This window comes from Mytilus edulis, chromosome 7 (genome assembly GCF_963676685.1).
Source record: "Mytilus edulis chromosome 7, xbMytEdul2.2, whole genome shotgun sequence".
NCBI classification, from domain to species: Eukaryota; Metazoa; Mollusca; class Bivalvia; order Mytilida; family Mytilidae; genus Mytilus; species Mytilus edulis.
In genome coordinates this window covers 2,919,382-2,937,609 of record NC_092350.1, presented here as the reverse complement: position 1 = coordinate 2,937,609, position 18,228 = coordinate 2,919,382, and the positions used below count along the sequence as shown (strand labels likewise).

Genomic DNA, 18,228 nt, shown 5'->3' with positions numbered 1-18,228 from the left:
CTAAAGTCGTCATTATTGAGTGGCAATATATATCATCTACATATCTAAAAGTATTGTTAAATATATGTATCAGATGTAGTTTCGCTGTGTCTTTGCTGATTTTCGTCATATATTGTAACTTATCACAATACAGAAACAGGTCTGCAATAAGTTGTGAACACTTATAGTCCCCGTTGGAATTCCGATATACAGAATCTCCAGAGCGAACAAAAATGTTATCTAGTAAAATGGTTTATATATCAACATTAAAATACATATCACGAGAAGACAAAATATATTGACTAAGACAAATATCTTTGAAATCATAACAAAGTAAGCGTGTTTGAATATACAAAAATAACAAAAGTTGTTTAATATGTAAGACATAAATCAATGATGGCTTCCACATCTTTGTCAAATTCCTTATCTTTGGTAAATATGTTGTCGTACCATCCTCTTTCTGTTGGAGATTTTTACAATTCTAATCTTCGGCTAATTACTAATTTTCAAATGCATGACAGATATTCTGCAAATGAAGGACCAGTCGGTACATATCAGAACAATGAGATCAAAATTCCCTTAAACAAGTCAAAACGTCAAAATATAACAAAAAGATGCTTTTGAGTGAAATTCAACATAAAAAAGGGGATCAGGGTACGAATAGTAACAATATCCAGAGGAATTTGGGATACTCTGTTTGACCCTTCATTTAAGCAAGTTACATTACAACCCAAACATCAGTTTTGACTTCTATCCTTATATTCATTTGAGCGTTAATTTATATTTTTTAACTGATGACAATTAATGTCAAAGTCTTGTTATGAAGTATGTCTTACCCCAAAAACGTGTCTTTCTTAAAAAAAATCTTTATTTCTTCAATAAAATGTATAAATAGTTGAAAATGATGTAAATAGTTAGAGGTCTATGACAGACTTTTTTTTCTTGTTTTCAAATGTGAAGAAAGATAATTTGTCACAATAAATTTGGTTAAAGAGGAACTCCTGTAAATTTCACATTTAGTCCTACTATAAGAACTTTTATAAATTTAATCTCATTCGGAAGTAATAAAACATTTAAACAGCTTTTTTACGAATAGATTATATTAATTTCTCACAAAAACGTTTTTTGGTAACGATCGATATAAGGATTACATAGAGTTCATCTAAATGTGTCAATTACACGAAATTCAGAATGAAACTTTTTAAAATCATTTTTTTTTATTTTCGACATGAAATATTTTTTCTATAATTTGCTTTGAAATCGCGGGTCTTCCTCCTTGTATTAACAAATTTATCATTTGTTCTCAAATAATTCTTATTAAACCTTTTTTTACCACAACTAATGTTTTACCGCTAGGATACATATATTACATTTTACATACACGGCTTAATTAAGAGGATACATATATTACATTTTACATGACATTTTGTTGAATTACAGTTTTCAAGAAATATATAGCAAAACACGGCAATTATATCTGTGTTTGGTATCATGTTCTTTTGAGAAATGGAAAATTGATAATTGAAAAGTTGATATTATCTCGTTTGTCATTGGTTTTATTGATTTTGTTTTTCCAAATTTCCTAGGAAAGACCTTTAGGATTTTTTTTATTATTGTATTTTTTCAATTTTTCTTCTGCCTAATTTTTTTCATGTGCTGTTTTTACATGATTTTGAAATTGATCCCCTTAACCGAACACTTTCTCATGTAAGAGTTATCTCCATGCGCGTACTACTTCTTCCAAACCGTAAAACATTACGACAAATTTAGTTCTATCAACAAGAAAAAATGGCTAAGGTCGAAGGCCAAGGTCGTACTTTAATTTGTTGCTTTTACGTGTGCATGCTAATCTTATGAAACTTATACAGTCAGGGGCGTTACTTAAACAAGTAAATTTTTTTAGTTTCTTATATAGGTAATTTTTGTTTTTAAAAAATATAAAATTACTCAATAGACTAATTTTAAATTTTAATAGAAGCAGGGACTAAATGTAGTATTCATGAGTTTTTACATCATTTTACATCATAAATTTAAGAATTTGTAAGATTTGAGAGGAGAATAGACATAATGGGTTACTTTAAAAATAATGACACAAATGTTACTTGAATAAGTTATTTTGTACATCCTTGAAAGAATTAGTAATAACACTTATTTAAGGAACATATGTAATTGTTTTGGGTTACAAATTATAAATAACAGTCAAGTCTTAAAATTATTTCATAAGTTTCTATCTATTTATATCTGTCTACCTTCAAGATTTTGAAGGAAAACGATATTTTAATAGTTCTAAGTGCCATATAGGTGTCTATTACAGTCCTTGGATGGTGTAAACTTCCCACTAACACCGTTCACAATTACACCATACACCATACATCATTACATCATACACCTTGTTCCATTACACCATAAACGTTACACCTTTGCACCATACACCTTACACATTACACCATGCACCATTTCCAGTTCTCTCTGCACGATCCGAAATAACCCATAATGCAATTAAATTTCAAATATTAAGATTATTACTGTTTATGTTTACAATTCGAATAAATAAAATTAAAAGAACTTCGTTTTCAACCACTGAAATGTCGTACACTATCCTTCACACCATTTCCGATCGCAAGTTACACAATCACACCATTCCTCAAACACCATTACACCATTCCCCTTACACCATATACCATAGCACCATACACCTTACACCATTACACATTATGCCATACACCATTACACCATACACGTTTTTTGGGGAAGTTTACACCATCCAAGGGCTGTACCATCTTGGATTGTAAAAACCAGAGAACCTTTTTTTAGTTTCTTATATAGGTAATTTTTGTTTTTAAAAAATATAAAATTACTCAATAGAGTTATTCTAAATTTTAATAGAAGCAGGGACTAAATGTAGTGTTCATGCATTTTCACATAATTTTATATCATAAATTTAAGAATTTGTAAGATTTGAGAGGAGAATAGACATAATGGGTTACTTTAAAAATAATGACACAAATGTTACTTGAATAAGTTATTTTGTACATCCTTGAAAGAATTAGTAATAACACTTATTTAAGGAACATATGTAATTGTTTTGGGTTACAAATTATAAATAACAGTCAAGTCTTAAAATTATTTCATAAGTTTCTATCTATTTATATCTGTCTACCTTCAAGATTTTGAAGGAAAACGATATTTTAATAGTCCTAAGTGACCAATCTTTGACCAAGAAGCGTCGATATCAAAGATAAGTGCGTCAGAAAAGCAATTAGTGTTTCAGGAGGATTAAATGTTATATGTCATGGGAAAAATAACCAGATGACTGTAAAAATTTGTTAAAACTAGTAAAATTTGTAAAATTGTTCACCTATAAAAAAAATATTTAGAAAAGTTACTTCTATAAGTAATTTATAAAATAGCCTCGTTTTCAACATTACTTGTAAAGGTAATTTTAAAAGTTACTTGTTTAAGTAATGCCCCTGACTGTTATATGGATATCGACAACAGATATTCACTGAATTGTTAGTGGTGATCTGTCGCAATAGGAAATTAATGTGTTTTAGAAGCGAAGAGGTAATATTCCCTATTATTTTTCTCACATGGAATGTAAAGAATAAGATGTATTGTAAGAAACTTGAGGTCTTTTGGTATGATGTCCAATCTTGATGACCTTGATTTCAGGTCAAGGTCATATGTAAGTTTGGCGTTCTAGATTGTAACCTTTGCTTTAATTTCACATGTATACACGAAAAAGCCTTGGGACTTATGCATTATGTTGTAAGCCAGATGAACTTAGAAAATAAAACTGAAAGTGACCATGTGTAAACCGAAAGTAACCACTGTTGTACTTTCTTGATGGAAAGTATATAAAACCGAATTTTAAAGTAATGAATGTCAATAAAACTATCATATAATTATGTCGGGACATTTTGAAACCGTTACAATTTTATTAAAAAGAAAAATGTATAGAAACATCAGATTGTTGAAATCAGCAAGTATAATATATTAAGCTAATATTTGGGAATTTTGGATCTCAATGCTCTTCAACTTCGTACTTTATTTGTTTTTTTTTATACCTTTTTAGGATTCGAGCGTCACTGATGAGTCTTTTGTAAACGAAACGCGCGTCTGGTGTGTATATAAAATTTAGTCCTGGTATCTATGATGAGTTTATTGACAATAGAAATGGCAAATCGATTTCCAACATTTTCATATCAAAATATATTGTTAAAAGTTCTCTGCACAATTGGCTTTTAAGGTGGTATAGGTGTCTATTACAGTCCTCGGATGGTGTAAACTTCCCACTAACACCGTTCACAATTACACCATACATCATTACATCATACACCTTGTTCCATTACACCATAAACGTTACACCTTTGCACCATACACCTTACACATTACACCATGCACCATTTCCAATTCTCTCTGCACGATCCGAAATAACCCATAATGCAATTAAATTTCAAATATTAAGATTATTATTGTTTATGTTTACAATTTCGAATAAATAAAATTAAAAGAACTTCGTTTTCAACCACTGAAATGTCGTACACTATCCTTCACACCATTTCCGATCGCAAGTTACACAATCACACTATTCCTCAAACACCATTACACCATTTCCCTTACACCATATACCATAGCACCATACACCTTACACCATTACACCTTATGCCATACACCATTACACCATACACGTTTTTTGGGGAGGTTTACACCATCCAAGGGCTGTACCATCTTAGATTGTAAAAACCAGAGAACCTAAGGTCCAGATTTCCTATAAAGTTATAAAACTTTGATGCAGAAATGCAGATATCTAATATGAATTTTAATTTAAATGAAACAATGTATAGCAATAAATAAATATCAATATTTGTACAAGTGTAGAGTATTTTTGCTTGTTTTTAAATATTATTGAATTGGCATTTTAAGGGAGATAAATCTAGAAGAGTTCATTTTCTGAAGGAATCTACATTGAATTTTCCTTTTTTGTATTTTAGTCAGAAAAAACGTACAATGACCCTATCTTTTCTTTTGATATTCTCAAAGCATTTTCTCAAAGCTATCTTGTCCTTATTTATTTTACAATTCTATCATGTTGTTTAGTTTCTAATCATCATGGTGTATTTTCCTGTATAATCCATACAAAATTTGTCATTTTGTCACAACCTGTAGTTTGAGAAAATGCGCAGTGACCTATTATTTTTAATATATTTTTGAACATATATCTAAAGATACTACGTTTTGGCAAAATATGAACAAATTCTATCATTTTTATTTTAGACTCCCATACCACCTTAATGACGTATGCTATTATTTTTCTCTCGTACCTATCAGTTGAAATCTTGCGCATTGTTGTCTAATTAAAATTCATACTACATCTTGAATGTTTGTATTAAAAAGAATAAAGGACAACTTATTTAAGTCACTGTGATAGAAATCCATGGACAAAAAAAAAACAAAAACAGTTAAAGTAAAAGCAGATGTCTAAACTATAAGTCTGACTGTATTTCGTTTGTTGTCGATAGAAGTTATGAATGAATTAAACTTTACTGTAGCGGAAGCAATCACTTAATTGAGATTTCCATATCTTCTAAGTATCTTAAGCTTTATGTCCATTGACATAGTTAAGTTGAAAAGTTATATAGGAAGTATACAAATATAATTGATAACAATGTTTGCGGTTCAAATACCATTTAACAACATTATGTCAATGTTGTCTGTTGTTTTACAGTGTCTTTGATTGTTTCATTTTTAAGGCATATCGGCGAACACAAAATGGACAGCTAACGTCCCTTTAATTAAGCAATAACTACGTTCTTAATGCAGCATGGAAGTGAACAACATTCAAATTCAAAACTATGTCAATGTCTTTAGCACAAATCAGTCTTTAGATTCATTCAATTCAGATATATGATGAAATTATGGGTTTAATATTTGATGATTGATTTCTATGTGGTACTGTAACAGCAGCGCCTGCATATAGAGTATATATCTGTGAGTTCATCCGCTATTTAAGAGCTTAATAACATGTACGTCATAAGTTAAACTATCTTCTCTATAAGGATGATATTTTGTTTACAGTGTAAAATGCATGTTGTATAGGCCATTCTCAAGTTTTGCACGTTTTATGACCGTCCAGTCGATCACCTACATTTAAGTGTGCACGTGTGCTGTCATTTCACAAATCCTAGTGATTATGATATTAAGTATTCCACAAAAGCTATGAAGTCTGCTTCTGATCTTATCAGTTCTTTCAACACAGAAGGAAGACTTCTGAATACAATCTCATTCATTTTTCAAGTGTAACATGGCATTGGTCCTATCGTCGGGTATTTATATACCTATGACGTGGAATCATGGTCATAAATATCGAATTAGGCATATGTTAAAATCATTTATGTTATTCTAAATTCGATTTAGCAAATGCTGAATTATTAAGCTTATACAGAAATGTTGGCACGTAATCAAGGACAAAATTATTCTACAAATTTATATCAGTATATGCTAAACTCATTTCAGCATATGCTAAACTAATATCAGCATAACCTAAACTCATTTCAGCATATGCTTAATCCATTTAACATATCCATCCTAAATTCCATAAAGCATAAACTGAATTGCTGAATTTAAAGAAAATTTCCCGCAATGATTTCACTCATTACATAATTCAGGGACAATCATTTGCTGTCTAGGGGGGATATCATAAAGGATTTTTTTATCATTATTATGTTTCTTCAGCTTTGTTTTCGCTCTATTTCTGGTACGTTTTTCTTAGATAATATCCTGCTTTTTCAGCTATTGAGTCCTCTCATTTTTTTGGCTAATATTGAGATCAAGATTTAGTTTTAGCACCCCACCCTCCCTCATCCTATAGAAATCAAATGGTAGCTTCCAGAATAAAAATGTTGACATTCATTGCAAATCTAAATATTACTAGAACGATCACTGTAAAGTGTTTTAACATCTGTATATTTCATATTGTTCTTAAATATATAAAATTCAACAGTTGAGGATGAGCGCTTTTCTGCAATTTTTGAAAGTAATCTCTCATTTTCCACATAATTTCTTAACTGATATGAGGGGTGGAACACTTATGAACCACATCAACAAACGACAACAACTGCCCTGACTTCGGACAGGTGCAAACAAATGTTGCGGAATTAAACGTGTTAACATGCTCAAAAGAGGGACGAAAGATACCAGAGGGACAGTCAAAATCAGAGATTAAAAAGAAAGTGACAACGCCAGGACTATAATGAAAAAAAAACAATAGACAAAATATAGCACATAAGACAAAACTTAGAAACACAAAGAACACGAGCTCCACCAAAAATATGCCAAAATAAAAATAGTAATTTGCGATAAGAACTGACACAACTCTTAAATTCAAAAGGTGACGACAGTTAAGATGTTACAACAACTGCGTGGTAAAACAGTCCCCCAACGAAAACAAAATGCACATGTTCCAGACCGTATGAGTATTTAGACCGTACGCATGCGGTCTGGACCGTATGCGTACTTTTTCAAAATACTCATACGGTCGGACTGTACGCGTACGGTCTGACTAATATTAAAATGTTGGTCAGGTTTATTAGATACAAATGCATATAGCAGATCAACATATAACTTAACTATCAAATTAATATAAAAAAGTTCAATTGTAATTGAAACAAAAATTTATATTTTCACTTTTGTTTAATTCACGCTAATTAAATATGTTAATCTCTTGTATTAAGCATGTCGATCATTAATACATTAATTGAATTATGAACACTGAAATTGAAGATATACGGAAGTAAACATAATGTGGGAAGTTAATTGTTTTAGAATATTTAGCAACTTCACTAAAAAATGCAAATGCAAAGGAACATGCATGAACTGCATACATGAAAATGTAAAAAATATTACGTTACTTGAATTGTGTCACCTTTGGCGAGAGTACCAAAATAGGATTCAGATATACAATTAAACAAATACTTAATTTTAATTGTTCATTTTATCTATCTAATTGTAATAAATTATCAATAACAATTTGTTAAACTAAAAATAAAGATTGTTTCAATTTAACACATTTGATCAAATTACATGTATGGTCAGCTCGTACTGGACCGTACGAGTATACTCATACGGTCCGACCGTACGCGTATGGTCGGACCGTACGAGTATACGTATACGGTCCAAATACTCATATGGTCTGGAACACACGAACAAATTAAAAAAAAAATGAAAACAACACGTTCAATAATTCTATGCGTCCGAAGCCATTTTCTTGATTTACTTTCATCAGGAACGCTCAAAGCCAAACAATTGAAATCCAAAGTAATAGTACCGAAACCGTTGTAGAGCTATATGACAAAAATACCTAAAATAAATAGAAAAATTCATCTAAAGTCAACTTTGCCTGAGGGAGTTGTAACGTTAGTTGCTAAATAATTTCAAAATTTTTAAACGGACATTTTTAGAAAAATTTGTTAAATCATGTCACAAACGAGGTACTGGCTACTGAGCTGAGGATACCCGCGGGAACTACTAGTCCACCAGTAGAGGTATCGACCCAGTGATGTGAAAGGTTGAAAACAACACGTTTAATAATTATTTGCGTCCGAAGCGCTTTTCTGGATTTACCTTCATCAGGAACTTGAGGCTGATTGCCAATTAACTTGTTTGATTTAAGCGCCGCCTAATGTAGTCGAAACGAGCATAAAGTTTGGGACTCATTGAAAATTCCCTTGTTTGTATTGAGTGTCACCACTCTTGAGCTTATTGTAGACAAAACGTGCACGAATGTTTAAGGCTTGTATCTTAGATAAGTATACCAATAACTACATCTAATTACTTTTATATTGATACATTTTTTGTTGAGTTTGTTTAGTTTCATGTACAAAAAATTCAAGAAAATTGGATAATAATTTTATGAACCAGAATTATTCTTTTTTCAAACTTATAAAGGATAAGGACGCATGTCTTGACAATGCACGATGTTTTGATGATTTGTTAATAACATACATTGAAAGCCTCTGAATGGAAAAAGTTCAGTTTACAAGACAAAGTTTGTATTTATGTTTATTTAACATTGACATTTTACACATCCATGTAAGTTATTAGGCCCTTCAATTTCATAGACGGTGTATAGACTTTAAATGATGTGCATAGTTAACATGTTTGAGTATTGCAACTTGTTTTTTACATTTTCATTTCAGATCTAGATCTGCCAATACTTTCGGGATCCCAAAATTAAAACCTGACCTGCTATGCAGTATTTTTTTCTCTCTCAATGTTGAAGGTCGTTTTATGACCCATTGATGCTCAGATCTACATAATAAGGGCTCAGATTGAAAATTGTTGCATTTGCAATCACACCACACCTTCTTTGTTTTATATTGATACGTATACATGACGTACAGTCAAGTCATCAGCACTCGGCAGGAATATTGTTTTATACTAAGTTCAATCCACCATTTTCAACCTAAGAAAATGCCTATACCAAGTCAGGAATATGAAAGTTGTTATCCTGTCGTTTGATGTGTTTGAGTTTTTTGATTTTTCCATTTGAATAAGAACCTTCTATTATGAATTTTTCTGGGAGTTCGGCAATTCTTGCACGCATTAAACATGTCAAAACATTTGCAATCAAAGACGTTGATAAATAAATGGGAAACCTTCCTTGGTGAAAGGAAACTTTATGGTGACCTAAAGTTGGTATCTTCATTGTCATTTTGGCCAAGGTTAAATGGTTTTTTCTATGTAGTCAAACTACATCATCTTATTTTCAAATATGACTTTTCTAACCATATCTACATCATCGTGAATAAAGAAAATGTAGATAACAGACTTGTGTAGCCGTGGTATATAGAAAAATATGTATAACCAAGTGTACTGCGAGAATCGTAAAAAACACCCCTTTACCAAGTGCATGACACCAAAAATAATTCGAATCGAAAAGCAATATATATAAAATGATAAAATGGTGCATTTTAGTGTCCAAATACAAAATATCTACTGCACATCAGGACGAGAAAACCTAGCACCGATACAGAAGACACTTATTATCTTACCACCAGAAAAATAAGGGTTTCTGGACAGTGGTCGAATATTTTCCCAGGAATCAGACTCTTCAGAGAATTGTTTCAACAGTTCATTAACGTGCAGAGGTACTCATTTCTACCGGACATGGTTGTATTTTGTAACAAGCCTAACACGAAAACTGAAGTCTAACTCAAACCAAGGTTTACTATCAGACCGTAGAAATCCAAGGATTTCTATAAATATACCGTTGTCGTAAAAACAAATCCCATACACTGGCCTATGGTGCGCACAGTTTGACAAAATTCGGTCAAGCAGTTTTAGAGCAGTAATGGATACACTAATGGGAAAGGACTAAGTTTATATATATATATATCTATAAAATAAGATGGACATTTCCATAGCTATATATATGTATAAAAATTACTAACTGCTAGGGTAGGGGAACAGTAAAGTAAAACACTCTTTATGACTGTAAAATACATATATTTTCAGAAATTTATTAAAACAGATTAAAATAAGAAAAGTTTCCAAGCGTCGTAACAGATTTTTCTCATTTGTTTTTATTTTAATCGATCAATTCAATCAGTTCAAACGTGTCAAAGTAAATTAGAATGAGAACGTTAATCCTAAACAGATTTGTAAACAAATACATATATTTGTAGTTTATTCAAATTGATGGATAAAAATACGGCATCTAAACAAGCGTATAAAATGTAAGTCCTAAACCAAAGACAGCCAGGTTGAGGTGAATACCTCCTGCACCACTAACTGCAAAGAAAAAAAGTTATTTTAAGACATCTTTAAACATGGGCATCATATATAACAATAAAAAATTAAATGAACGATTACTCGCTGAACGTTAATCTATATTGGCCTCACCTTCTTCCTAAAAACTACAATGAATTAATAAAGGTGTCAAACGGAAATAAAATATGCTGTATGGTCTATTTTAATGAAATTGTCTGGTGACATGGTGTCTTAAGCAACCCAAAGATTGAGCTATAGAATTGTTTGTGCAACTTTTATATATATTATTGTTTTTAAGCTAATGCTTTGCAATTTATTGTGCGGTTCACCTATTTTTATATAAAAATATGAAGAAGTGGTATAACTGCTAATGTGACAACTCTCCACCAGAGAAATAGAAGGCAAAAAGTATATATCACTATACAGCCTCCAACAACGAACAAAACCAATAGTGCATAGTTAGCTGTAAAAGGCCCCGAAATGACAAATGTAAAACAATTCAAACAAGAAAACTAACATCCAGATTTATTTTAAAAACAATGAATGAAAATCAAATATGTAACACAGCAACAAACGACAACCACTGAATAACAGTCTCTTCACTTGGGACAGACATATACAGAATCTTGCAGGGTTCAATTAGTTCCCCCACCCCCAACCTCGGATATATTGGAGTATCAGTACAATATAAAAACACTGATGAGGAAATTAGGTCGAGTTACAAAATATTTCACTGTCGAACCTAATAAAGCCTATTTTCACTTATTTTCCTCTAATGTGTTTCACAATGGTCCGGAATTCCAGAATTCTTAAGTGTTCAACTTAAAATAACTGAAATGTTAACTATTGGTTTCCTGAAAAACGTTCAAATTAGATATTTTTACTTTAAATAGACAAAAAGTATCAGATAAACTGAGTAAAGATTAATCTCGTGTTCCATGAAAGTCAAATATGATAAATTTATAATATGTAATGCAGTGATCATCAATTTAGTGCGAAGGAAATTTGAAAGCTACGCAAAATTTAAATGCATGTTAACATTTTATTGATAATATGGTAGAAAAAAAGGAAAGTTATTTTTTTTTTTGTAAAGTACTTGATTTGAAATATAATAAGCAACCTTGCAATACTGGGACATTAAGTTTTAATTTTAATTTTTTTTTCTCAAAAATTACCGACTTTTCATTTAACATAAAGTGGTGCCAATTAAATGGAGTGTCATTAAAATTGCCAAAACCTGTGTATTACCTTTGATGTTTTTTTGTTCACTTTACACTGTCCTCAATTATCTCAACCATTCTGGGGGAATTGCAAATTAATCAACTTTAAAAGAAAATTTTGAGTTCTGATAATCCCTTACTTTTTTATATGTTAAATCTTCCAAAATTAATAAAGTAAAAAGTAGCAAATATACACAGCCCCACAGAAAATTCAAAATGAAAAGTCTATCAAATGGCAGAAATTAAAAAAAGCTCAAATAAACACATCATAAACGACAGGATTGAAATTTTGAATTTGCGCCAGACGCGCGTTTCGTCTACAAAAGACTCACAAGTAAAAAAAAACCAAAAGTATAAAGACCAAATAAAGAACGAAGTTGAAGAGAATTAAGGACCAAACATTCCTAAAAGTTTTGCCAAATAAAGTTAAGGTAATCGATTCCTGAGGTAGAAAAACCCTTAGTATTTCAAAATTTCAAAGTTTTGTAAGCAGCTAATTTTTTGTTATGACAATATCAATGATAATCCATGTCAATACAGAAGTTCTTACAACTGGGCTGGTGATACGCTCGACGAAAAAACTCATCCAGCAGTGATATTGACCTAGTGATTATTAAAACAAAATCCTGATATATAAAAGGATCTGACACCAAACCAATCAAGCGAATATAAAATTATGTACATATCAAACACATCAAACGAATGGATAACAACTGTCACATTTCTGATTCGGTACAAGCATTTTCTTATGTAGAACATGATGAATTAAACCTGGTGTTATAGATAGATTAACTTCCCACTAGTATGAAAAGTCGCATTAAATTCCATTTTATTGACAATAATGTGTGGACAAAGCAACAGACATACTTTAGGGGGAGGGTTCCTGATCCCGAAATCTCGGGCTTAAAAATATAGAATCCCGAGGTCCCGAATTTAAAGAAATTGAAATCCCGACATCCCAAAATTCGAATAAAAAATCCAGGATAGGTCCTTCCCCCTCATAATTGGTAAAATGTAATATAAGAGTACAGCCGTCAAAACTGTGTTACACTCTTAATCTTAATGCATTGTTTGTATAGCAACATCAAGCCAGAATTAGTTATTGCACGAACATATCAAAATTGATATAAATGTTAAATTGAATTGTGGAATACATATTCAGTCAAAATGGACTTTTGATAAAAGAAAGCTAAAAAAGATATCTATAATGCATGGTTTATTAATAAAACAAATAGCAAGATGAGGGAAACTACCACTATCCGGAGATATTTTCTTATAATTATTTTTATTTTAATACATGTAATATGAGGCAGGCATTACCTGTGAATGGAGACGAAGTCTGTATGAAACGGAAATACCGTAACGTTTCCGATTTTGATTGTGTTCTAATGTATTTTACTTGTGACGTTATTTAAGTTATGACGTCATGTTCAATGTAAACAAAGAAACGCAATGCATCAGGTAACGTCAATTCGTATCAAAGACAAAAAATTATAAAAAAGAAATATTGGTATTGTGTTCCTTCAGTTCCTATATTTTACTAGACTACTCAAAGTCTCACGACAACGAGACCGGAAGAAGGAAGTAGATTTATGCGATCTGCGCAAATGCGGGAATTAATAATAGCGACACAAAATAGTTTGAACGATTTTGGGTTTCCCCGATTTCTTATTTTTTTTTATTGATTTTTCTACTGTAATAGGGTACTTCGTCCCCATATTAATTTAAACACATACAATTGTTATCATCTTCTTCCAGGAATTGTCCAAATATGTCGTCGTCGTCATCATCCCCATCCTTCTTCTTCTTTTTCTTCTTTTTACTTTTACGAGCAAGGCTAAATGGTCTGGAAACTGATTTAAAGAAAAGAACCTATTTACTATCTTTATGTTACAATCATATTAAAACGACATGAAATATGTAAAAAACAACTTATCTGTTTAATTCTAATTAATGTAAATTAAATTAATTAACAATCAGTAAATAGTTATCAAAGGTACCAGGCTTGTGAATTGATACACCAGACGCGCGTTTCGCCTACACAAGACTAATTATCGTATACACGCTTCCACACATTACTTTCAAAACCATTACCGATCAATTAAACTTTCAAATTGTCCCACAAAGTCTTTCAGATTGTCCAACATATTATTATTTATCTATTATTAAAAAAAAAACTAGACAATTGAAAATACAAAGAAATTGTATATGAAATTGAAAAAATGGAATTAACTTTTCAAATGTACATTTGTATGAGACGTTTACTTAGTACTTACAACGCAAGTTAAATAACACACACCAAAAGGAAGCGCTTGACTAGTTTCATGTCAATGTAATAATGGAAAATAAAGATTTAACAAACTTTTTTTGTTTTTTAACACTCATTAAATCGTTATTGCACTCTTTGCTGTTTTAACAAATTACTCAACGTACAGCATTCCATCAAGTATCTCTGTTACACACAATTATAACTGAATATCCAGGGAGAATATACAGTAACACTTATCTTATTGTATACATAGCCATTTCGTACATGTCTATTTTCTATAATTACTTCATAAATAAACATAATATCATATAAAATCTTATCGAAATACTTAAAGATGTTACAGAAGCTGTGTCGTGAAATTTACGGAAACAAATCCGTTGTCGGTTCTTCTAATAGAATTTTGGAACATGTGAAAATATGAATTAGATACAGCGTGGTTACTGTTTCTGATAATAAACGTACCACAACCGTACTGGAATAGTTCCTTTCTGATTTCGGTTATGGTCCCATCGACATCACAGTCAGGCGAAACCTTGTTCAAACATTCAAGATATATGTTTCCTGCACTGTTTTTTTAAAATAAACAAAACAATGAAATAGCAAAGAAACGAATTTTTATATCACAATTGCATGTTGATAACAACTGTTTTATAAAATGAAAATTTTTCTTAATTGATTTTTCTGACAATATTTACTGTCATTTATTGAAAGTGTAACTGTTTTTCCTCAATCCCTCTTTTTCTATATAGTTATATATTAAACTAGATCTGACCTGCATATTTTGTTCTTGTCTTGAACTGCCTGTGTTTTTACGCTCTTGTAAGCTGAGAGACAGGACTGTATGTTGGTGTCAGAACAATTCTGCGCTTCAGTTTCTGAATAATGTATTATCAAATATAATTAATAAAGCTGTGTTTATAATGATGATATTCCAATCAGATAAGGTCTGCAAATCTAATATTTTCCTAATTTTATTGAACGGCTTAGTGTCATCGTGCATGTAACTATTGGAACCACTGATGTTACCAATTAACAGTATTAATGGGGTCTGATAGGGATATACACTCGTATTACTATAGTATCAGAACAATAGCATTTTATTAAAAATTTTATTTGTTTATATAATTACTTTTTTTAATTCCTTTCAAAAGTGAATATAATTTTTATATCATCTTAACAAAAATATGCTTGTAAATATTGTATAAATTATATACTTTTAATGTGTTTAATTGTAAATTTAGTGTCTCGCAAGTTTATGTAGGCTGGGTATTAATCTTTGTTTCAACTGTTTTGTGTATTGAATTTGTATATCTATCTGTAATATCAATATGTGACACATTACAAAATAATTATTATCTTATCTTATAATCTTAAGGAATACTGTTTAAAAACCACGTACTTTAGAATTTGCTAGTTTGCTTCGAGCAAAACTGAATGATGCAGTAGAACTGAAAAACTATAATGATCAGAATTGAAGGTATATTGAAGTTTCCTTATTCAACTTAAGGGGATTTCATGCTTGTTTTTTGCGTATCTTATTGTAAACTTGCAAAATCTACATTGATGATATCAGTAAACACCAATTACAGCTCACAATTTTAGTTGAGTTCTATTTTATTTTACAAAAAATGAAATTTAACTAGATTTTGATTGTCGTATAAAATAAATTTAAAAATTGACGGGTAGACTTGATGATACAGGTTTCCAACACAAATACCAAGAACCAATAGTTATCAAAGGTACCAGGATTATAATTTTGTACGCCAGACGCGCGTTTCGTCTACATAAGACTCATCAGTGACGCTCATATCCAAAACATTAAATAACAAATGTATTTAAAAAATTTTCTTTTATGTTTTTATCTTTAACTATTTTAACACAAATTGCCTGGTTAAATGTATGAACGATCCCAAAACGATTTTTTTTTATTTAAATCAAAATATTATACATTGTTTTTTTTTTAATGTAAACTTATGTATGTTGATCGGTCAAAAATTAAGCATTTTTTATATGTGAATTATTGGATGACATATTCTTTTCATTGCATCAAGCATTGACATTTTTATTAGAGAAAAAGCAGAGAGTCCAAGAAACTAATTTGTTCTAAGCATTCTCAACATCTTTTGATATAACATAATCCACAATTCTTAGCAACACTCGGTGTTGGATAAATTCAGAGGCGTAATATCAACTTATTTATTTCACAGGTGAACAAAGGTCTATTTTAATTTACTTGAATATCATGGTAGTTTCATTGCAATCTATGTAATAAAGGTCAAGAATTGACCACTCCAAAAAATATTGACAAGAACATAAAACATCTGAAAATTGAAATGTTATAATCTTAAAACAACGAGGAAGTATTGAAACCGATAGGAACAAAATAGTAAGCATCAAAATATAAATGTACATTTGAACAGATGAATCGATCAATATATCTTACTTTGCGTGACGATACTTATCAACGCAAGACTAACACCGAGACCAATGACAGACAGGGTGTACATTCTCGTGGTTTTAACTCTGTACAAAGAAAAAAATATATATTAAATATGAAAAAAACGTTTGCAATTCAATTAAATGTGATATAAACAATAATTATTGGCCTGATATATCAATAAAAATCAAGTTATTTACAATATAACATCTCATTACAAAAGGAAACATACATACATATTTTAAAGAAAGAAAAAATACCCTTACAGGTAATTTAAAGGAAACGAAAGGTTAAAAATTCTAATCACTTCTTTTCATGAGAGGAATCATGTACTTAGTGGAATACTTTGATTTTAAACATCCAGTTAATAAACAAATTGAGCAGAGGGCATGAATTATTTTCGTGTTTTAATTTAAACATGTATAATGCACACAAAAAAATAAAAAAAACAAAGACCCACAAATAGCCCCATTATTCCGAATATTTAATGAAATATACCTGTTTAGTTTAAATAACTGTTGCTATTGTCCGTTACTTCATAGCCTTCAGAAATCACAAACATAAACTATTCGATGAGTTATTAGTTCACTCTATATATACTTGCCCACTTGTTAATTTCCCATATAACTTTATCCACCCACCTTTTACTAGTTTCCAATCACGTTTCAAGATTTGTGCAACTCTTAGTTTACAATGTAACAATTGGATAATGTATTATTGATTCATCAATCTAAAATGTATGATAAAAAACAAAAGAAAGATATTAATAGATAATTTTAGTCTGAAAATATGATATATTGAAGAAAATATGAATGATATATTACAAAACGACATAGATCTTCTAGCTTTAGGTGGATTTTGTTTCAGCAGTACAGTTTGCTTTGCGACAATTTATTTTTACCGCTGCAAAAAAAATAAACAACACAGTTTATTTCTTATTTATCCTTTTTTGCATGTGTTGCAGAAACGCTTAAAGCTAGAAATAATACACTATATACTACTTTGTACAGGGCAACTTGCTAAAACAATAAAACAATAAAACACTGATAATTAATATATATGCTACATGCATTCATGAATTAATGTGTTGTTTGTTGGTATTTGTGTTGCTGGAGACCTGTACCATTAAGTCTACCCGTCAACGTTTTAAATTATTATAAAACAATCAAAACATTAGTTAAGTTTCATATTTATTTGTACAACAGAATAAAACTCGATTAAGATTGTGAGCCGTAATTGGTGTTAATTCGTATCATCAGTGTAGATTTGTTATATTTTTGCCATTTGAGACATTACCTTTTCTTTGGGACTGGGTATTTTTTGCTATTTTACTTTTTACATAACTTTTTTTATAAGATTGAATATACACAAAATATGACTATCAGAACTCTAAATTTATTTTTAAAGTAGAACAATTTGGAATTCTCCCATATTAATATAGATAATTGAAGACATTTTAAAGTAAAAAACAAAACCCATCAAAGTTATTACAAAGGTTTTGACAATTTCAAGGACACTCCATCAAACTGGCTCTACGTTAAGTTTAAAGAAAA

The 18,228-nt window shown here is 30.5% G+C and overlaps 1 protein-coding gene across 1 annotated transcript; it reads right to left on the bottom strand.

Moving 5' to 3' along the window:
• Nucleotides 1-10,515: 10,515 nt before the first annotated feature.
• On the bottom strand, nt 10,516-17,241 carry LOC139529734 (uncharacterized). The gene is made up of 6 exons (XM_071325605.1): nt 17,174-17,241; nt 16,682-16,761; nt 15,011-15,113; nt 14,701-14,804; nt 13,706-13,822; nt 10,516-10,770 (listed from the first exon to the last, which is right to left on the bottom strand). The coding sequence occupies exons 2-6, from the start codon at nt 16,743-16,745 to the stop codon at nt 10,697-10,699; spliced, it is 462 nt and encodes a 153-aa protein (XP_071181706.1). The 5' UTR covers nt 16,746-16,761; nt 17,174-17,241; the 3' UTR covers nt 10,516-10,696.
• Between the last annotated feature and the right edge of the window lie 987 nt (nt 17,242-18,228).